Source organism: Mus musculus, chromosome 10, assembly GCF_000001635.26.
Source record: "Mus musculus strain C57BL/6J chromosome 10, GRCm38.p6 C57BL/6J".
Classification (NCBI taxonomy): Eukaryota; Metazoa; Chordata; class Mammalia; order Rodentia; family Muridae; genus Mus; species Mus musculus.
The window spans coordinates 43901747-43923870 of NC_000076.6; the positions used below are offsets into that span (position 1 = coordinate 43901747).

General features: G+C 43.5%; 1 protein-coding gene across 2 annotated transcripts in view; it reads left to right on the forward strand.

The window, feature by feature from the left end:
- Window positions 1–60: 60 nt before the first annotated feature.
- The window catches only part of Rtn4ip1 (reticulon 4 interacting protein 1), a 46057-nt gene continuing 23993 nt past the window's right edge, over window positions 61–22124 (forward strand). Inside the window, exons 1-5 of one of the 2 annotated variants that reach the window (NM_130892.5) lie at window positions 61–790; window positions 6013–6164; window positions 8161–8229; window positions 9047–9171; window positions 19641–19689. In NM_130892.5, the coding sequence (NP_570962.2) occupies window positions 517–790; window positions 6013–6164; window positions 8161–8229; window positions 9047–9171; window positions 19641–19689 (669 nt within the window). In that variant the 5' untranslated portion in view covers window positions 61–516. The remainder of the gene's footprint in view (window positions 791–6012; window positions 6165–8160; window positions 8230–9046; window positions 9172–19640; window positions 19690–22124) is intronic. The other variant, NR_152603.1, reaches the window with a different exon arrangement.

The window sequence follows — 22124 nt, forward strand, 5'->3', positions numbered from 1 at the left end:
CGCCTGGATTGGTCGAGTTCCGGGCGGCGGAAATGATCTCTGCACACGATTGGCTCGCGCGCCGGCGACCGGAGGCGCGCGGACAGGCAAGGAGACCGCGGCCGGGGTCGTGTCAGGAATCCGCCTGACCTAGGAATTGCTAGCCTTGTTTGCTTGTCCCTCTGAGGACTCCCTGCTTGCTTGCTTTTTTTTCCTTAAGGGGAAGGAGAGCGTAAGGAAGGAATGGCCAGTGTACTGACTGGACGCCAACTGGGACATTTCTGACGTGGGGAGCACAGTAGCAATTCTATTTTAATTCCGTCGCGGCTTTAGGTTGAGTTTGCTTCTGAAAGCTCCCCCTCGCTTAATTGACCTGTGGGTTTGGCAGATTTTGGCTGAATTGAAATGTGTTAGTTTGACCTGCTTCAGGTCCTTTCTCTCCACCGTCGCACCCCCCACCCCCGCTCCTCCTTTCTTTTTTCTTTTTCTTTTTTTCTTTTCTTTTTTTCGAGGAAACGTTCTCCATCCCTGCTCAGGATGGGCGTTTTGAAGACCTGTGTACTTAGAAGAAGTGCTTGTGCCGCCGCCTGCTTCTGGAGAAGGACAGTTATCCCAAAGCCACCATTTAGAGGCATTAGTACTACGTCTGCGAGGAGCACTGTCATGCCCGCTTGGGTGATAGATAAATATGGAAAGAATGAAGTCCTTCGATTCACCCAGAACATGATGTTACCTATCATACACTATCCAAATGAAGTCATTATCAAAGTCCACGCTGCCAGTGTAAATCCTATAGATGTTAATATGAGAAGTAAGTTGTCCGGGTTTGTTTGGTTTTAAATCAAAATTCACTGGGCACACAGGTGTTTTGTTGTTTTTCTTTTGAAACAAGGGGTCGTTGTCTAGCCCAGGCTGGCCTCCAATTCATTGTATACCACTGACTAGTCTCCACTCTGCCGCCCTCCTGCTCTGCCTCTCCAGGCCTGGGATTTAGCAGGTGTAGACCACACCTAGTTAATAGACTACATTTAGGTTGGCGTGAGGGAGTCATTTAGGTTTCTTATTACATGTATTTATTTTGTGTTTGGGTGTGTGGAACAGGGCCCAAGTGGAGGTCAAAGGACATCTTGTGGGAGTGAGTTTCTTCCTTCTACCAGGTAGGCTCCGGGCATTAAACTGACCACCAGGCTTGGTAGCAAGCACCACTATAGGCAGAGCCATCTGGTTTCTGATACTATCCCTGCAAATATTTACGACGTTTTGTTGTCACAACTGCTAAGGTATACTTTAATCTTTTATTAAATGTGTTTGTTTCCTTTCACATATGAGTTGGGACCGAGAAGTGATATCTACAGTTAATTTGCTCTGTGGTAATTTTAGGGTCCAGCACAGGCTCCAGAGTTTGGCTATGTTTCCCCATCAGTTCAGAGTCTGGGTCTATGTAATTCCTGTATCCTTCTTGCTGTCCCACGGTTCACAGCTTCTGTTATAGGCCCAGTGTACCAAGCAACAGAGCAGAACTCCTGATAGGGGCACAGCATCCTCGTCATTTCTCATATCCCCATTCCCCACTCCCCACCTCCAGCTTAAATGTGTTTTCTTGTTATACACCCGCTGAAGCTGGGATAATGTTATCCTAATTTCTCTTGCTGGGTCATATTGAACAGCTTGGGGAGAGCATTCCTTAAATGTATTCTTATATTCTATACTGTGGTTCTATTATAGTGGTGAACAAATTGATTTGTATTTATAAATTACTTTAATTCTGGAAAAAACTGGCAAAAATATTGTCAGTCTCGCTTATGGGAACTCACGTGTGTCTTCTGAAGATGAATATGTTCTGAGATGACCAATTCACAGGAAGTTAACTACCTAGTGGTTAAGGAAGCTGCCATGTTTAACCCTGGGTCAGTGTTCTGAAGGGCTTGTGTGGGGGCCTACAGTGGCCTTCAGTGCCTCAGCAGGAGTGCTCATGTATGACTTAGTGTAGGGCAGTGATTGATATAGCACAGGATTTAATTCCAAAGAGGTTTCTGGGATAGAAGAACTGTGTATGTCAGTGAGATGGCCCAGTGGGGAAAGGCACTTGCTGTCAAGCCCAAAGACCCAGGTTCAGTCCCTGTGACTTGCATGGTAGAAGGAGAGAAATCACCATGGAAAGTTGCCTGTGCCACATTTTGCTATGCCCTAAATAAATACAATTTAATAAGTTGTAAAAATAATTTTCCAAAATAATCCAGGAAATTGAGACAAGTTAGCATTGTTTTACACTTCAGTACATCTCTTTGATGCCTTTTACGACATCTGGATTTTCATACATGGTTCTGTCTTCTGTTACACTGTTACACTGTTACTTGAAATAATGATGGAAAGGTTGCCCCATAAAGACTTGGAAAAGAAGATGCTTTTTAAAGACACATTGTTCAGATTGCAGGCATACCAGACCTGGAGAGCCTCTGGGTCTCTACTTTTGAATGTTGCATTTAGCACATTTAGTGACTTCCTAGAGCTATGTTGGTGAGGATAGCGGCCAGTGAGCCACGTATGGCTTTGAGAAGCGCATGTTCCTGGTCTGAACTGAAAGTGCAGTCACTGTAAAATACACTAGACTTCAAATACTTAGTAAGAGAGAAAAGAGTTAGATATATCTTAGTCAGATTTTTATCAGGGACAGAGGTATGGCTCAGTAATAGAAATTCCTTTGTATAGCCATGTAAGGCCGTGGGCAAGATCTCCGGCATTGACAGCAACAAACAACCATAAAACAAAAGCCAAGAATTCTATATTAATTGCATGCTATCTTGATAATACTGTGGATATTTGAGTAAAGTATTCCTGAAATCACTTTCTTTCTCTTTATCTGGTAGATAAGGACTAGTAGCATTTCTTCAGAAGAAATTTAGAGAAAGATTTGGAGTCTTAAAATGTTTGTATCTGGAAAACTCCTGAAACTGGGGGATAGTTCAGGTGATAGCTGCCAGACCGGAGCCCTGGTTTGAGCTCCAACACTGCAGAAGCAGGGTGTGTCAGTGCACACCTGCAGTTCTGGCACTGCAGAATAGAACAGGAGGATTGGAAGGCCAAGGTCATACTTTGCTACACTGCAAGTCTGAGGTTGGCCTAGCTACTCTCACAGAACAGCAGAAAAAACACTAGCAGGGAGCTCAAAGCCATCTAGGGCTGGGCCATTAAAGTGTCTCCCAAAACCAAAATAACAACAACAATTATAATACATTGAAAATATCTTTCCTTCACTGTCTACTTTAACTTTTTTTTCAGTGCTGGGGGTATTTCAACTCTCCCCTGTAGCCTTGTGTAGATTGCTACTCCTAGCTGCATATGATTTTACTTCATTATAAATTTTCTTATTTTTACATTGGGCTTAAAGGTAAATCTGTTTTATAAGATGTGCATATACAATTTGTGGTGTGTACAGTTTTATTTCAGTAGAGAGACCATGTTCAGATGTTTCTTGGCTACTGTTTTATGTAATACTGTAGCACATTTTACTTTTATTGAGGATTTTTGGGACGATCTGGTGTCTTACTACTTGCCTGGGTAATACTTTTGCAAGCTATCTTTCAGCTCACGGCTGCGTTTTGAGACAGTATTACTGTTGTAGAAGATACCTTAAAATGGTAGCTTTGGGAGATATTTGAGTAGAAAATTATTTCCCTTGAGAAGAAAACAAGAGACACATCTATTATGACAGATAAAGATTATTTTCAGACAAATAGCCACTACTGTTAGACATAAAACAACAAATCACAGAAATGGCAAAATCAATGAATAATTTTAAAATAATATAGCCAACATTATGCATAACACATTTTGGTTTTTAGGGGGGAGGGTGGGTCAAGACAGGTTTTCTCTATATAGCCATGGCTGTCCTGGAACTTAGAAATTCACCTGCCTCTGCCTCCCAAGTGCTGGGATTAAAGGTGTGCGCCACCACTGCCTGGCACATTTTGATTTCTTTAATGGGATTAAAATCTCTAAAATTAAGGGAACCTTGGGGATTTTCTAACTTAGCCCAGTGCTGTACAAGTTATACCCTGCCAGGGAGAGGCCCTTTTATTTTTCGTGTTTAGAGTCCCTGTGGCGGACTGGCTCAGACGCTGTAGCAGTGGACGGTCTTGAACTCCTGACCTTCTTGCCTGTCTTCTGTAAGCACTAAGATTCCAGGTGTGCATGTGCCACCACCCACTGCTGGCAAGACAAGTTTAAACCCCATTTTGCCACCAAACAGGTTCCATTTCTCATGGCTAGCTAGGCCTAGCTACTCTTGGTATATAGCATATTAGGGTTATTAAGAAAACTGTTGCAAACAACCTGAATTGTTGGCTTGGGACCTCAGAAAGGGATGGAACCTTCTTGCAAGTTTACAACTAAGTAGTGACAAGGCTGAGTGTCCACTTCTGTTGTCCAAACCACAGAGGGTTTCAGTGAGTAAATTGCTATGCCTTAATAGAGGGAAATAAATACAAGGCAGGGAAAAGAGCCTATGTCTTTGTGAGTCTCTGTTATGTTCTGTGATGGAGTGGGGCTCTAAGCTAGCCAGATGGCAAATGTGGAATGCTGGTGTAAGGACCAGCAGCTTAAATTTTTCTAGCACTATTTTCTAGCACTTTCATTTTTTTCCCATATGACTTGATTTTTTTTTTTTAATTAGTAAAACAACTTGTGCAGAGTACCCACCTGCCAGCCTTTGTCCGTATCCACCTTTCCTTGTGCTGTGTAGACTGGTTGTCACTGTCCCTCTAGGGCCAGCTTTCTGCTTGTCATCCTAATCCCATCCTTTCCCCTTCTCTGGGGGCACCTGTGCTCTCCTGCATTTCTGTTTTCTTGTACCAGATCATTCACACAATCTATGACTTTATCATTAGTATTATTTCTTTCTTCTGCCACGGTCTGTGTTGTTATACATACTTTGTTTAGAATTTTCCTTAGCTGATTTTGATCTTACTTGAAAACAGCATTAAATATTTTCAAGGGCCTTCCTTTAGCTTTCAGAACTCCACTGGAATAGCTAGGCACAGCTGTTACTCGGGATAATTATTGCAGATAGAGTAGTTAATTTATTTGAACCAAAATAATGGTTTCAGTTTTACTTATCTGTTATCAGTATAAATATCCTTACAAACAAGATGTGGGTTTGCATGTAGTACCACATGCCTTTAATGCTAACACTGGGGAGGCAGAGGCGGACAGATCTCTGTGAGGCTTGCTTGGTCTACATAGCAAGTCCAGGTCAACCCAAGGCTATATAGTAAGACTGTCTCAAAAATAAAAAAAAACCTAACCAATGCTTCCATCCCCGTCCCCCACCCCAAAGTTTAATGCAATTGACCTGATCAGACATGCCTGTTTTCCACTAAAATTCTTTCCACTTACTCAAAAATCATTATTCTAGATCGATTTTTAGGAGGTGCTGACTAGAATTCAAACCATGACTCCTTTATAACCTGAACATGTTTCTTACCTACATCTAGTGTGAGTAGCAGGTATTAATATGCACAGGTTCTTTATAACTTGTGAACATTTTTCTGCTTTACCAGACTTAGTACCAAATTAAAACTAATTGTGTTTGTTGTTAAGAAAATTATACAAACACAGTGGTACTTACCTGTAGTCCCAGCATTCAGGCTGAGACAGGAGGGTCCATGTAGGACCAGCCTGTGTTACATAGCAAGATCCTGTCTAAAAACTTAAAAGAGTTTGCAAATGAATGAATTCATGGAGATACCATCTTTAAAGACTGAGTTTCAAAGAGACTCTGAGCAATTGTGATTTTAGTTTAATAAATGATTGCAGCTTTCTAAGTAATTTTCTTTGAAAGGAACAATACCCGGTTTTTACGCTTTCCTCTATGGTGGCAAAAACTGTAACGTTTGTTGTGTTAGGGCCTACATTTTGAGCGTCTGATACTGACCTACCTGGTAATATACCTATATATATACCTGTAGTATACGTATAGTATTTAAGACCCTCTGGATCCTTCCCTGTAAGGCACAGATAAACTGTACTTTGTAGGTGGTTATGGAGCCACAGCCCTAAATATGAAGCGTGATCCCCTGCATATGAAAACCAAAGGAGAAGAGTTTCCTCTGACTCTGGGTCGGGATGTCTCTGGTGTGGTGATGGAGTGTGGGCTTGATGTGAAGTATTTCCAGCCTGGAGATGAGGTGAGCCAGCCTCTTAACATACTGTCTCTTGCCTGCCTCTCCCTCTCCTCTCCCATCCCCTGCCTCTTTCTTCCCCCCCTCCTTTCCTCCCTCTCTCCTCTCTTCCTATCCTCCTTCTCCCCTTCCCCGTTTCTGCCTCTTTTCCTCCCTCCCCTCCCTTTTCTTTCATTTTTGGAGACTGGTTTTTATGTAAGCTAGGCTGATCTCAACTTGTTACATAGGTGAGTGTCTTAGTTACTACAGTTCTGTTGTCCTGAGGAGATACCATGACCAAAGAACTCTTAGGAAGTGTTTAATTGGGGCTTGCTTATAGTTTGAGAGAGTCAGTCCATGGTTGTCCATGCAGGCAGCCATGATGCTAGAGAGGTAGCTGAGAATTTTTACCTACTGATCCAGGAGGCATTGGGCCTAGCATGGGATTTTGACCTCAGGGACACAACTCCATTAAGGACATATCTACTCCAACAAGGTCACACCTTCTGATCCTCCCAAACAGTTCATCAACTGAGCATGCAAATATATGAGCCTATGGGGTCATCTCCTTCAAACCACCACAGCGAGGGTGTTCTTGAACTTATAGTTCTGCTGTGTCTGCGTCCCAAAGGCCAGGTTTACTGGCATGTACCACTATATTCAGCTCCCTTACTCTTCATTCCTTTTTTAAATGTGCAATTTTCATCCTAACATACGTACATATATATTTATTTATACATACCATTCACAACATACATATAACACACACTCACATGTATATGTGTTTAGAGACAAGGTTTCTTTTTTATGTAATAGTGCTGACTGTCCTGTTACTTATTATGTAAACCAGGGTGGCTTTGAACTCACAGAGATCCGATCGCCTCTGCCTCCTAAGTGGTGGGATTAAAGGTGTGCACTGCCACATCCAGCTTCTACTTCTTTAATGTTTAAATAATTTCTAGACTGGCTAGAGCTGGCCTTGAACTTGCTTTGTAGCTGAGGATGGCATTGTGCTCCTGCTCCTCCTCCTAAGTTCTGAGGTTGCAGGTGTGTGCAGCTCCTCTGGCTCATTCTACATCCTTTGGAAAGAGACTGCTGCCTCTGACCGATTGCTTCTTAGCATGTGTACCAACTGACCTCTGGCTGGGACACTTTTGTTTCTTGTTTTGTTTTGCTTGAGACAGGGTCTTGCTAGCTTGGAGCACACTGTGTAGCCCAGGCATGTCTTGTACTTGTGGCTGTGCTTGACCTCCTCAGTACTACAGTTATTGTGTGAGCCACTGTGCCCATGCTCAGCTTGTATTTGAGCTTTCTAACTTCAGTCCTTAAGAATTGGGAAGACTTTAAGACAGGTAGGGTTAGGACTGCCTGCTTTATTTTGTTGAGTCTTTAAATGATAGTTTCTACCTTATGGGTTAGCTGCTTTTGAGAGAGCTAACTTCTAATGTAACATAAGCTATAATGCTCTGTGAGTTGTCACTGTGGACATTTTTGCCAAGACATGGGAGAGAGCTAATAATAATAGCCATGTGGTTCCTTTTCACAGAGATCAGTTCCTGTAAGTTAGCACAGCCAGGTTGCAGGTGAGAAAGCCTTGCTATGAAGCCAGCTGGTGGTGCAGGTCACCTGTGATCGCAGCACTAGGGAGTCCAAGATGAGAAGATTCAAGTTTGCGGTCACTCTGGGCTACCCAATGAGATTGGTCTAAAAAAAATAAAATAAAATATATATATAAAACTAGAAGCTGAGAGCCACAGTTAGTAAGTGGCTGAGCTAGTACTCAAGCCCCAGAGAGCCTTGCTGAGTGTGGCAGGATATTTACGTAGGTGTTTCCAGTGTGGTTTGAGTTCATAACTCCAGAATCATACTCAACAAAACATTTGTATCATGTTAAACTTAACTTTTTTTGCACTGGAGCCCCATGTCCCCTCCTCTGGGTAGCTGTGTTTTTAGGGAATATCTTCATGCTTAGCTTTGCTCAGAAATTTCTAATCTAATAAAGCTGTCTGTCTGTGTGTTTCAGGTCTGGGCTGCAGTTCCTCCTTGGAAGCAAGGCACTCTCTCAGAATTTGTTGTGGTCAGTGGGAATGAGGTAACGCACTGTCTGCTGAAATGCATAGCTGTATAAAAAAGACTGGCAGGTGTCTCTAGAGACCCTGGTGGCTTTTCAGATTAGCTTCATGTTTTAGAGAGAGCCAAAATAAAGAATAGGAAACTTTGGAAGGCTGAGAAATACTTGGTGTTTCTGTTAGCACTGCCTGCGAGAGCAGCCATCTTCATCCCATAGAGCAGAGACCTGGACGGAGATTTGGAGGCCGGCCAGTTTCTTCCCTCCACCCAGTATGAACCACGTGTATCCAAGGGAGAGGTGTGGAGGTATCAAGCTGTTTAGAATAGCGGTAGACGTTTAATCAAATAGAGTCAAGGGACCTAGATTTAAGTAGAGAGGAAGGGTTAATATTGAGGAAATTGGCCGCGGAGGGAAGCCTGGAGGAGGAGTTAGGAGGAGTTACTAGGGTAGGAGAAAGTCTAGAAAATTACTTTCCAGAAAACAGGAAGGAAGCAGTTAATCTCACTAATTAAAATGTGTTTATCAGGACTTGAAGTTTATTTGAATTTAACTCTGGGTATATAGCTGGGTCTGAACCCCATATATGGTCTTTTAAAATAAACAGTGAAGTATCTACATCTAATAATGTAGCCTGCGAAATATTACTGAGCCTCTAGGTTGCTGCTTAGGGACTGTTGAGACTAGGGACTTTGGAGTAGGCTGTGCAGTTATCCCTGAACCCAGAGTGGTTTACGAAGTTCTCTGCCAGTTCTTGCTTCCCTGTGAGGTTAAATGTGCTTGGCTGTCTATGTAGGCTTGTAAGTTCCTGCTTAGCTGTGACTGTTTTCTTTCAATGTAGGTTTCACACAAGCCCAAATCGCTTACTCATACTCAAGCTGCCTCTTTGCCATATGTGGCTCTCACGGCCTGGTCTGCCATAAACAAGGTTGGCGGCCTGAGTGACAGGAACTGCAAGGGGAAGCGGTAAGTGGCCGGTGGCCATCTCATCTGCTCGTGCTGAGATTACCCTTACCTGCATAAGCAGTCACACTAGCGCTTGGTACCGTTTACTGTAAAGCCTCGTTCTCAGGAGGGTCAGGTGGGGACTACAAGGGATCTTGTAGTTGGGATCTCTAGGGGTCGCTCTCCTATTTTAGGCATGTAAACTTTTTTCTTTACATACATGTGTACTGTATGTATGCCTGTGAATTTATGTGCGCCAGATGCATGTGGGTGCCTTGGCCAGAAGAAGGCATTAGATCTTTCAGAACTGGAGTTACAGGAGCCACCCAGTGTGTCCCCTAAAAGGGAGCTTGTGTCCTCTGCAAGAGCACAGGTGACCATAACAGCTGACCCATCTCTTGAGCCCTGGGAAAAATTTTTCTATGTGAACCTCCTGCGACAAGGCTCAGCTTTTGTGAGGCTCCTAGAAAGGGTGAGGGCCTTCTGCTATGTGTAAAGATTGTGCCAAGCTGAGAGTTTTGCTTTCTACCCTGGCCTGGGCTTGCTCACAAGTTTGTAGATGTTAATAAGCCTACAAACCGCTTTTGAATATTCTTGAATTCCTTTTGAGGTTGGTTCTGATGCTCTGGTGACTAGAATAGAGGCTTGCTTAGGTCAGCTGTGAAGCAGTGACAGTCTTGGGCTCACTTGTCCTCGTCATGCATGGTTACACCTTCTACAGTTCCCATCGCCTGTGTTAGCCAGGATCTGAGGCGGTGAGTTCAGGAGAGTAAGATATTCCGAGAGAGCAAGAGGGAGATCTCACATCCATGTAACTTTTATTTCAGCAAATTGTTACATTTGTTAGCTTTGTCATAAATTACAAGGTTTTATTCATGATTTTATCCAATTTATAAACCTTATCATGGTTCTGTATGCATAAGAACGAGCAGTGTGCAAGGAGCCTGTAGTGCAGGTGACCGCGGAGGCTCTGAAATGGACCCCTGTGGAGCAGGGACCTTAGCTTCCCAGGCATGTTCTGTTCTGCTCCTTCATAGCTGGGTAACCTAGTCAGTCATTTCTCTGAGTTTTTCTTAAAGATCAAATGAGATTATACATGTAAAACTGGTGACACTCAGTAAGTGGTGGCTTCTGCTATTAACAAGGACATAATAGTGTAGTTAGTATTTAGAAAGTTGACATAGGGACCGGAGAACTGGCTCAGCAGAGGTCAGGTCCACCCTTGGACCATATACAAAGGAGAGAACGCACCCCTCCCCCAGGAATGGTAAATGTTAACATTATTTAACATAACTGTTAATTTATGTTAGTTTAACATACATGTTAAAAAGTTCTTTTACAAAGAAAGTTGACAGTGAAAATCATGATTTTGTTTATTGGTTGGTTGATAGGAAAGTTGGTATTCTGGACCAGTTAGACAGAAAGGAGGGGGAGAGCTGTAGGTAATGCTGGAATAAAATAACACGGTTGTTGTTGTTGGTTTTACTATGTTTATCTGTGTCTGTGGTGTGCACTATCAGAGGGCAATGTGCTGCTTCCCTCCTCCTACCACGTGGGCCCCCAAATGGAACTCAGGTCCCCAGGCTCGGTGGCAGGTGACTTTACTCACTGATCCCTCTCCCCAGCCCCACAGTTCTTTTCTTTATTTCTTATTACAGATAAAGCCTATGCTACTCTGCTTTCCCATTCTGAAATATTACACTTTAATGTGGGGCAATAAAGCATTGAATTTGTACATATTTAGGCTTTATTTCTGAAAGAAGGCTGTTTGTCAGATGAGGCACTGCTGTGCATCTCAGAATTAAAGGCAAATATTTTTTCTAAAGGCCAACCTTCTCTTTTTTTTAAATCAACACTTGATTCCATATATTTTATCTGTACTTTTTTAAATAGATGACATGCAATAGCAGAAATATAAGTAATCCGTGTAAACAAATTTTCTACAACTTCAGGAATCTTGTTTGGATTTGTGATCAGATCCATGGTAATTATATTTTTTCAAAGAATAGATAAAAATTTTTATAAATAAGGTAATTTAACAATAACATGGTAAATTAATAATTTATAAACATATATAAAATATCATATACTATATCATATCATATCCCTTATACCAAAAATCCCTTATATTTGCCTGTGTTTGTTCTTTGTATATGTCTTTGTTTTTTGTTTTTTTTTTTATTGTATATTTTCTTTATTTACATTTCAAATGTTTTCCCCTTTCCAGGTTTCCCTTTTGGAAGCCTGATATCCCATCTCCCCTTCCCCTGCCACTATGAGGGTGCTCCCTCACCCACCAACCCACTTCCATCTGCCCACCTTGGCATTCCCTTACACTGGGGCATCAAACACCTTAGGCCCAGGGGCTTCTCCTCCCACTGAGGTCCAACAAGGCCATCTTCTGCCACCTATGTGGCCAGTGCCAAAGCCAACCTTCTTTTTCCAGTTGTCATGGGTTATCTGTTTTGAAGTTGCCATTTTGGTCAAACAAGGTTTAAATTGAATAAATAGATTTGATCACAGGCTTTGTTCCTTACTAACCTGTAGAGATCTTGCAGATGTTTAACCTATATTGGAAGTGTTACTATTTTGATTCTTTTCCCTTAAGACCCCTGGGCTCACTGTGTCTGCGGCTGTGTGCATGGTATGGTTGCAGACCTCTTGATTCTTTTGTTGGTTCAGGACTCTCTGACCATATTTTAGTATACTGTAAAAAAACAATGAAGGGACAGTGTCTTAGAGTTTCATTACTGTGAAGAGACACCATGACCAAGGCAACTCTTATAAAAGACAATATTTAATTGGGGCAGGCTTACAGGTTCAGAGGCTCAGTCCATTGTCATCATAGCAGGAAGCATGGCAGTATCCAGGCAGGCATGGTGCTGGAGGAGCTGAGAGTTCTACATCTTGATCTGAAGGCAGCCAGGCAGAGACTGTATACCACACTGGGTATAGCTTGAACATATTAGTCCTTAAGCCCACCCCCACAGGGACACACTTCCTCCAACAAGGCCACACCTACTTCAACAAGTCACACCTACTAGTGCCACTCCGTAAGGTTTTAAGCATTCAGACACATGAGTGTTTGGGAGCCACACCTCTTTATCCTACCACAGACAGAAATCTAGCTGCTTTCCCAGCTTGCTGCTCATTCGTGGGCAATTCTTTGGCTTACTGTTACTGTCTGTTAAAGCCTAGTGCTGGGAGTCAGAGCCCTGGGGTCTATCTCTTCTCTGCTGTAACCTCACCAAATGGCCATATGCTGTCTCTTTGCTCTTTCCTCTGAATGTCTGAAGATCTGAAGTTGTGAGAAGAGCTTTGAGAAGTGGGATACGTTTAAGTCTTTAAGGTCATTACAGATTCTAAAAATTTAAACAATTTAAATTATATTTTATTTAACTTACTTTGTGTGTGAGAGTATGAACATATACCACAGTGTGTATATGGAGTTCAGAGGACAATGTTTGGAAGTTGGTTCTTGTCACACATAGGTTCTGTCAACAAACTCGGTTTTTCAGACTTGGCAAATACCTTAATCCAGTGATTCATCGTGCCAGGCCCAAGGCCATTAAATAAAGGATATTAGATTGGGTCTGTTAATTGATGTAGCCCGGGTGAAAACTAAACTGGAGTGTGGTTCCTTGAGGAGCCTCAGTAATTCACATCAGGGACTTCTTTTCATGTGCATAGAGGGCCTGGTGTCTCACTCCCTTCCCCTTCTAGAATAAAATACTACAAAGAGGTAGTTTATAAATAACAGAAATGTATTCCTCACATTGCTAAAGTCTAGAAAGGCCAAGATCAAAGTACTAGCAGTCTTGATTCGATGTTTGAAGGGGGTGAACTTCTGGTGGTGTACAGTCTCCACATGCTGGGAAGGCCAAGATCTGTTGTGAAGTCGTCCTTCAGAAGGACTGTTCATGAGGTTCCGCCCACATGACCTGAGATACCTTCTGCCCCTTTACCTGGAGTTAAGAGAGCAGCGCACTGGAGGGACACATTACAAACACTAGAACTGTGGCAGGTGGCACTTGATGGCCCCAGAAATATCAGTTTGACAAAATCATTTCATGTTAGTTACAGTAATAGCCTACCTCTCAGTTACATAGTTGTAACAATCACAAGAAATGGGAGTACCTTAAAATACTATGAACATGCAAGTGTGTGTGTGTGTCTGTGTGTGTGTATGATGGAAACCTTGAGCCATACATGTGCTTTCCCCTCGGACTCCAAGCTGTAAATTTGTTACACCTCATTTTTAAAATATGATGCAATTTAAAGGTTTTATTGATTGGTAGGGCTGTGGGCACACCTGAGTATCATGCTCTGCCTGAAATTCATCTCTTGCTGGTAAAATTGTATTCACTGAGTTTGGCAGAAGCAATAAAAGTGTTAGACATTAAAGTATACCTGCTTCACAAAATAAATTTCACTTTTGAATTGTGCCCACTTGAAATTCAGTTCATTGATTGGAATACTTTGCAGGTTTTGGTGTTTTGGTTTGGCTTTTCATTCTGAGATTTGGATCTTTGTCAGGTAATGTAAATTAGGTGCCTCATGCTGTTTACAGAGTTAGACAGGCTGAAAGCGAACCACATTCCCTCCCCTCCCCTAATACACAGTGCGCTAACTTTGAAATTAGAATGTCCACCTGGTGATCCCCCAGCTTCCTCCCTTGTGCCTTCATGTGCCTGCCCTTCAGTTTGTCCCCTTGTTTCTTTCCATTCTGCTTCTGCCACTCCTGTGAGCTTTGGGTTTTCATATGCATCTGACCTGCTTGCCTGGCTACTGGGGAGAGCCAGAAGAAAGCAAGCCCAGATACTCTCTTGCTTTGGAATTGTGTGGCTATGGACAGGACAGGAAGAGAGCCTGGTTGGAGGCCTGGGCCTGGCCAATGCTAAGCAAGCAAATGTGCGCTACTCCTGGCTTCTGTTCCAGGGGAGCTGGACTTGCTCAGTAAAATAGTTGTTGAACCCTCCTTACAGATTAGCGCTGCAAGTGCCAGGGCTTGTTGTCTTTGAGGGTTCGAAACCATTACTCTTAAGTGCTCTGTGGGAGCATCCTCCCTCACTTCTTTTGTTTAATTCTGCTGTTGTCTTCAGAGCTTCCAAGCCATTTCTCTGTCTCCTAGACTCAGCTCATCTACTGACCCCCTAAGTTTTGGTAATACCACCAGGTCTGTATTTAACTCTAGCTTCTCTACTGAGCCCCAGCCAGCTCTCCCCTTTGTTTCTTAAACATAACTTGTGGAAAATAAGCCTCCCATTGAACTCTTCCTCTGCATTGAAATTTTTTAAAGGTGTATTTACCTATGTATGTGTGCGCCTGTGGTAAACAGGTGTCATAGGTGCCCCGGGAGGTCTTAGGAAGTCAGTTCTCTCCTTCCATGTGTGCGTCCTGGGGACCACACTCAGGGCTCCCGTCTTAGTAGCAAGCATCTTCACCAGCTGGGCGCTCTCATCTGTGTGCGGTGATGTGCTGGCGCACATCATACACACATGTGCAGAGGGCAGAGGACAACTTTTGTTGAAATCGAGTTTCCCTTCAGGTTCAAGGGATCGCGCTCAGGTCCTGCACCTGCTGAGCCATCTTGCCAGTCTGAAGTAGGTTCTTTTTGTGTACCCCAGGCTGATTTTGAACGTTTGTTCTTCTTCTCCTCAGGCTCCCGAGTGTTGGGATTGCAAGCCTGCACTATTACCCCTGCTGTGGGAGGCATTATTAAGCCGCAGTAGCTAGGAAGAACTTTTAACTCTATGCAGAAACGACTTGGAATCACAGACAGTATTTCCCACTAAACACAAAGCAAATAGACAACAGTTCCTCTTATCCAGGAAAGATAACTTCCTCAGTGGATTCTGAATCTATAGATAAACAGAATCAGTTTATTGTTGTGCTCTTGTTAAAGTTATTTAAAACTCAGACATTATTTATTTCTATAATTTTGAATTTTTTGTTTTGGGGCCACAGTTGAGGGTGGGTAATTAGAATCACAGAATGTGAAACCACAAATAGGAAGAAACCACTGTGTCTCTGAGTCAACTTATCTAGTATCGCTGGTAGAGGGGGAGGGTGAAGGAGCCAGTAGAGGAGGGGAAGAGGCCTCCATCTTAGCTGCTTGTGGTTGTCGTATCTTAGTTTTGTTAAGTTGTACAAAGGCTCTGTGTGTGCAAATCTGCTGCCAGGGCTCCTGTGTGGGTGAAAGGCTACCCCTAACAATGAACCTAACAGTTCATCCTACTGTGAACATTCCACTTCTCATCTTGGTTACCCTCAGTATTCCTCCCTTGAGTCAGCCTCTGCGTGTGACCCGAGGACCTGGTGCTCCACGCCTGTCCCCAGGGCCTGTCCTACATGGACAGTCCATCTTAAGGTCCAGTTGAAGTTCTGAATAATCTTAGATAATAGAACCACTGTTAGTCGGTATCTCAAGTTCTTGATCCATTATGGGGGAGGCAGTTACCCTGGGCATTTGCCAAAGTATATAAATAGCTTTGTGCTCATGGGAAAGGGTGTTTATATTTCAGATGTCTAACTCATACATGAACTGTTCTGTAACCTGGGAGATGTCAGTATGAGTTACAGAGATTCAGAAGGGAAGGAAACCAGCCCAGGCTCTCTTAGTCCCCATTCGGTTGCTTTGTTCGTAACTGTATTATCTCCCTCAGTCAAAGTTTCTCATCCACGGTAGTTAGTAGGGAACTTAGCATGGTAAGTAAGCAGCATGTTGTGCTAGGATAGGTCGGCTGCAGCTTCACCTGTCTCTCCACTCCCACATTGAAAAGGAGCTCGTGAAACTCAAATGTGGGTCATCGTCAGCACCATTCTTATTTCCTAAAGGTCATTGTTTTTACCTGTAGAAAACATAGCCAGACTTCATCGTTTTTATTGGGATCTACTAGGAGTATTTTAATCTCACGGGGAGCCAGGAAAGCCTATTACACCTGTGTTAAAAAGCACAACATGAGTCAGTGCCGAGATCTGGACATTTGCAGCCCAGGTTTCTTCAGGCCAAGACAGAACAGAAACTTGAGAGTAAATTCCTCCTTCGGGTTCCCTCATGGTTGTGTGTGTGTGCACATGTGCACTCGAGTTTTTGTGTCTGTGAATGTATGCCACATGTGTGAGAGCACTTGTGGAAGCCAGAAGTCTGATCTCCTTGAAGTAGAGTTGTGGCAATTGAAAGGCACCTGATGTGGGTGCTGGGAACTGAACTCAGGTCCTCTGGAAGAGCAGTAAGTGTTCTTATCTGCTGAGCCATCTCTCCAAAGAAGCCACTGTTAAATCAGCACATTATTGGCTTATTCAAACATTAGGCAGAAATGACAGAGCGAATTAGGATTTTAGAGTTTAAGAAAGCAAGTATGATAGCACATACCTGTAACCAACCACTCTGGAGGCTGAGCTAGGAGGGCCAGGACTTCAAGACCACCCTCGGCTCCATAGCAAGGTCTGAGGCCAGCGGGGGCTACCTAATACTCTGTCTCAACAACAAAGAAGAATGCATAGCATTGTAGTCATCATTCCTATTCTCTAGTGCTTTCTAGGTCTGCCATTAATTAGATCAAGCCACAGAATTTTCAGAGTAAGCTGTGGTCTATGAAGTGAGGAGCCATGTGTTAAAGACCTGGGCAATCTTGAATTACAATGTTCATGGGCTTTTTCCTATAGAAGCCAGTGGTTCTCAGCCTGTGGGTTGTAACCCCTTTGGCAAACATCTGTCTTCAAAATATTTACATGATGATTTATAACAGTGGCAAAATTACAGTCATGAAATAGCAGTGAAAACAGTTTTATGGTTGGGAGTCTCCACAATATGAACTGTCTCAAAGGCTGCCGACCATTGATATAAAATAGCAAGCAGCACACTTTTTTCACCATTTTTTTCTTTTTTCTAACTTTGGTTGGGTGTGCATGTGGAGTGTGGTGATACAGCAAGGTAGGTAAGAAAATCCTCCTGAACAGCACTGGGGGACAGAGTGAGGGTGGGCGCCACGGTGCTCTTCCCTTAGGTCTGCGAGGTACTTTATAGAATACAGTTAGCTTAGCCACAGAACGTCAGCTTATTGCTGGCTTTAGACTTTATTTTGCCTGCTGTCCCTTTAGAGATTGGCTTTGTTCGGAAAAAGAATAGGCCCTGCCTGACCCTACACAAAACTAAAGTTTGTGCGGCCAGAAAAAAGTCCTCCCTCAGTGTCTCAGCACTTCCTTGGTGCGCCTCCATCCCGTCTTGAGCCTGCTTCTCTGCTCGTTTGCACTTTGAGGGCTCCCTCAGGTGGCAGCATTGGGAACTGACACTGGTTGTAGAGCATCACGCTTTTGTGAGATAATTTTGCTGTTTTATTTAGGAAGTGAGGCTGCTTCGGATTAAGGGTTATGGGGAAGAGACAAGCTGACAGGAAGGAGGTCAGAGACATGTCTGTCAGTTGGAACCCGGGCAGCCATGATATTTGCTGTCCTTTTAATCCTGTCTGCTAAGTGTGTCCTCCTTTATCTCCAGTCCTTGTGCAAAGCAGACATCCCTCCAGGCTGAGTACTGCTAGTGCTGGGGTGCTTCTAACAGTAGTGCCGCTGGTTTGTAGCTTCCATAGGAAATCGTCTCAAGCCACCAGAGAGGCGTTTTCTTAAGCAGAGCCTTAGGAGTCAAAAATCACCGCTGTTAGACAAAAAAACTTGGTAAAATGCCTGTCCTTTCTCTGTCCTAATGTAGAGTAAAAGAAAAGTGTGATGTTACTTGAAGGAGAATTTGACTAATTTAGGTAATAATCAAAGAGTCAAGGCCAAGTATTTTATGGGTAAATTAACTGTTAAAAATCCGTATGATAGTTGTTTTGTTGTTTACATGATTTGGTTTGAGAGAGTCTCACTGAGCTGCCCAGGCTGATCTTGACCTTACATTCTCCTGCCTCAGCCTCCTCCTCCCGAGTGCTGGGATTCCAGGTGTGTACCAGCACCTCAGCTGTGTGACACTTCCTGTGTCATATTTCCCCACTTGGGAATACTAACGCTATCGCATGGGTTGAAGTTTGGAGGAGATGGAACATCTGCAGAGTGTCACCTCTTCTTCACTAGTGATAGCTTTGAGATGAAAACCACTTCTAGAAGTAACGTGATTTTCAAAGAGACTTTTTAAAATTATATTTAATGGTATTTCAAAGGGAACAGCTGACTTGGAAATTATAGTCATAACTCTTAACACACAACAGATGATAATAATCAGCCTCTGTGATTTGCGTGAGGGACAGAAAGATGAAGTAGCTAAGATTACAGGCAGGGTGTGTGTTCTAAGGCTCAGTGCACTGGTTAGCAGTAGGTGGCAAAATTCTATACTGTCTCGTAGTGAAGATAGAGGGCCTATAACTAGTAGTTATGTAATGATAGTGGTAGATAGACGGCAGGCACCCCCTCCACTTATCTCAGGAGTGTTTTCTGTGGGCGCTCAGGGAATTTTCATGAAATAGCCTCCGTAATAGTTAATATAGTACCAGATACCAGACCCCATTATGTCATGGCCTTCCACCTCTACTGGGTACAATGTTCTAGATATTTGACATCATGCAGCCCAGGTTCCGCCCCCCCCCCCCCCATGTGTGTACACATGTATGTTCCATAGCACTCGCATGGAGGCAGACAACACCTTTCAGGAGTTTGTTCTGCCCTCTTACCCCCACTCCTGCGGGTGCCGATGGTTGCTCTCAGGTGGTCAGACTTTCCTGTCAAGCCCTTTTACCCACTGAACCATCTTGCCTGCCTGATGCTGTGAGTTTTGACTACTGATTCTTTCAGATCTCAGACTTCTTTGGGAAATGGATGGTGGCTTTGTATCCTTCTCTTTGCCTATGCACACCTAGCCTTGCATTACATTTTTGGAGAGTCACAAATGTAGAGGATCAGGCTCTCTCCCTCCCTTCTTACCTCTGCCCTCTCTATGGACTCCAGGCTAAGTCGTCTCTCCCCTAGCCCAGGTCTCCAGTGGCAGGAGGCCACTGCGTAGCTGTGGTAAGAGCCTGGAGCCCAGGATGCTTGTGCTGACAGCACAGTCAGCGGCTTATACAGGAAATCCTACCGAGATGAGTCTGTCTGTGACAGTTGACGAGCTTAGCAAGACATGCCTGGACACAAGGTGCTCTTCTACCTCTGCAGGAATGTGGTCAGGAATGTGACTTCTGAGAGAACAGCATTAAGAAGTTTCCTCCTTACAGAGAAGCGCGCTAACTTTAGCCTAGAATAACTGACTGTGAAGCGGAGGTTACAAAGCACCATCTAAGCTACCTGCAGAAGTGAATTGTTTGTCTGTGAGTGTTTTGTGTTTCAGTTAAGAGTGTGCTAAAGGTTTCGTTTTAACTCTCTGCAGCTTCTTGGTGAACGCTGTAATTCAGCCTTGGGAAGGAGGATGGCTTTAGTTGCTTTGGGGACTGTTTGTCACTGAGGAAGTTTCATCTTTAGAGTGTGCTGCCCAGTGTCTCACCGCTGTGCTTTCTCTTCTGTTGCAGTGCCTTAATCTTGGGTGCGTCAGGTGGAGTTGGTACTTTTGCGATACAGGTAAAAGGATTTCTTAATCTTGTGATTAGGAAGACTTTTGTTTATATGAATTTATAAATTCATATGTTATAAATTACTTTCCTCAAAAGCTGAGTCTAGTGTACTAGTTAGTTTTGTTAACACCAACTATAGTTACCTGGGAAGAGGGAATGTCTGTCAAATAGGCTCGTGAGCATGTTCATGGGGCATTTTCATGACTAATGTTCAATGTGGGAGGGGCCAGCCCACTGTGGATGGTGCCACCCCAGGACAGGTGCTCCTGAGTTGTATAAGAAAGCAGGCTGGACAGGCCATGGAAACCAGCCAGTGAACAGCATTCCTCCATGGCCTCTGCTTCAGTTCCTGCCCCGACTTCCTCTCTAATGGACTGTAGTCTGTGAGCTGAGATACTGTACTCCCCAGATTTGGTCTGGTCATTTTAACCCAGTTATAGAGCTAGGGCATCCAGGAAATGCCTTCTGGTGTGAGTGATCCGAGTGAGCTTGCCTAATAATTAAAGGGAACACTAGCCTCTCCGGTAGTTTAACATGGAACATTTAAAACAGTTAAAGAAGCACAAACAGTTGAGTGTGTGGAGCAAGCCCTTTGGGAGGAAGACCATGGTGCCTGTAGAGACTGGTTTGCAGTAAGCAGCGGATACCAAAAGCTGTTGCTGCTTCTAGTCAAGAATGTTACAGGCTTTTTGTAGAAATTAAGAAGCTGATTCTAAACTACATAGGGAAATGCAATAGCCAGAAGATCAGTTAAAAAGCTAGTGTACATTCAAAATGATCTATGTATTCAATGTGTAAAGCCAATAAAAAGGTCAGCTACATTTTCCCCACATGTGGCAAGTTTATTCTGAAATGAACATACAATTGCAAGCTAAATTTTTGAAAAGGAATAAAATTAGTTCCAAATTTCCAAATCTTAATCTTACTATTAAGTTAGAGTAATCAAAATAGTGGGATAGTGGCATAAGATGGGTCTCTCTCCTCCTCCTTCCCTCCCTCCCTCCCTCCTTCTCTTTGTGTGTGTGTGTGTTTGTGTAGAGGGAGGAAGGGAAACAGAGAGGACGTGGAAGTGAGAGAGAGAGCCAGTTAGCAAGAGCACATAATGGAAGAGAATTAACTATCTAGAGACAAGTCTATCTATCTATCTATCTATCTATCTATCCATCTAGATATATATACTCAGTTTTGCTGTTTCAAGTGTCTGTGTGAGAGTATGCCATGTGTACAGGTGTCTGAGAGGCCAGAAGAGGGCGTTTGACCCTGAAGTTGGAGTGATAGTGATTATGAGCTTGGTAACTGCTGCAGGATTCTGTGGGAGAGCAGCCAGTGCTTTTAACTTACAAGCCATATCTCCAGCCCCGTCATCTGATTTTTAACAAAGAATGACAAAATCATTACATGAGAGACAGTGTCCTTCTAACAGATGATAAGACAGCTCGATGTCCACATACGAAGGAAACAAATTGGGTCCTCATGATACCCAAAATAATTCAAGGTGAATCAAAGATTAATGTAAGAGCACCAGCCATAAAACTCTTAGAAAAACCAGCTATAAATATTCATCACCTTAGATTTGGCAGCACACTCTTAGATGTGACACTAAAAACAAAAGTTGAACTTTACCAAGTTAAAAATCTTGATACATCAAAGGGCACTATCAAGGGATAAAAAGAGAAGCAGCCTACATGTTTTAGGTACTGTCTGTGCCTGTGACAGAAGAGATGAAGAAAGGACACGCTCTGGCTCACAGTCCCAGGATGCAGTCAGGGGAGTCACAGCAGCAGAGTCTTGGGGCAGCTGATCTTACACCTGCAGCCAGGAAGCGGAAGGCCATGGACTCTGATGCTCAGCCAGCTCTTCTTTCTGTGCAGTCTGGCACCTCAATCAGGAAGTGGGGCTGCCCATGGTAAGGTGGGTCTCCCCACCTCAGTTACCTGGTGTAGATAATCCCTCACAGGTGTGCCTAGGGGCTTGTCACCAGGGGATTCTAGATCCTGACAAGTTAGCAATTGATATTAACCATCACACCGAGGAGAGTATTTATAAGTTATTAATCTGAAAAAGGTTTGATCTCCATACTACATAAAGGACCCACACTTGAACAACAAAAAGACATTACCACTTTTAAACCAGAAAAGATGCCAAACATGGTGGTAAATGCTTGTAATCCCAGCACTTGGAAGGCTGAGGCAGGAGGATTTTTAGTTTGAGGCCAGCCAAGGTTACCTAAGTGAGATCCTGTGTTAAGGAAACAAAGCTCAGTGAAGCACATTGTGTGTACAGTTAATATACACCAATAAGAAATGTGGGAAAGCCTGGCAGTGGTGGCGTATGCCTTTAATCCCAGCACTTGGGAGGCAGAGGCAGGTGGATCTCTGATTTCGAGGCCAGCCTGGTCTACAGAGTGAGTTCCAGGACAGCCAGGGCTACACAGAGAAACCC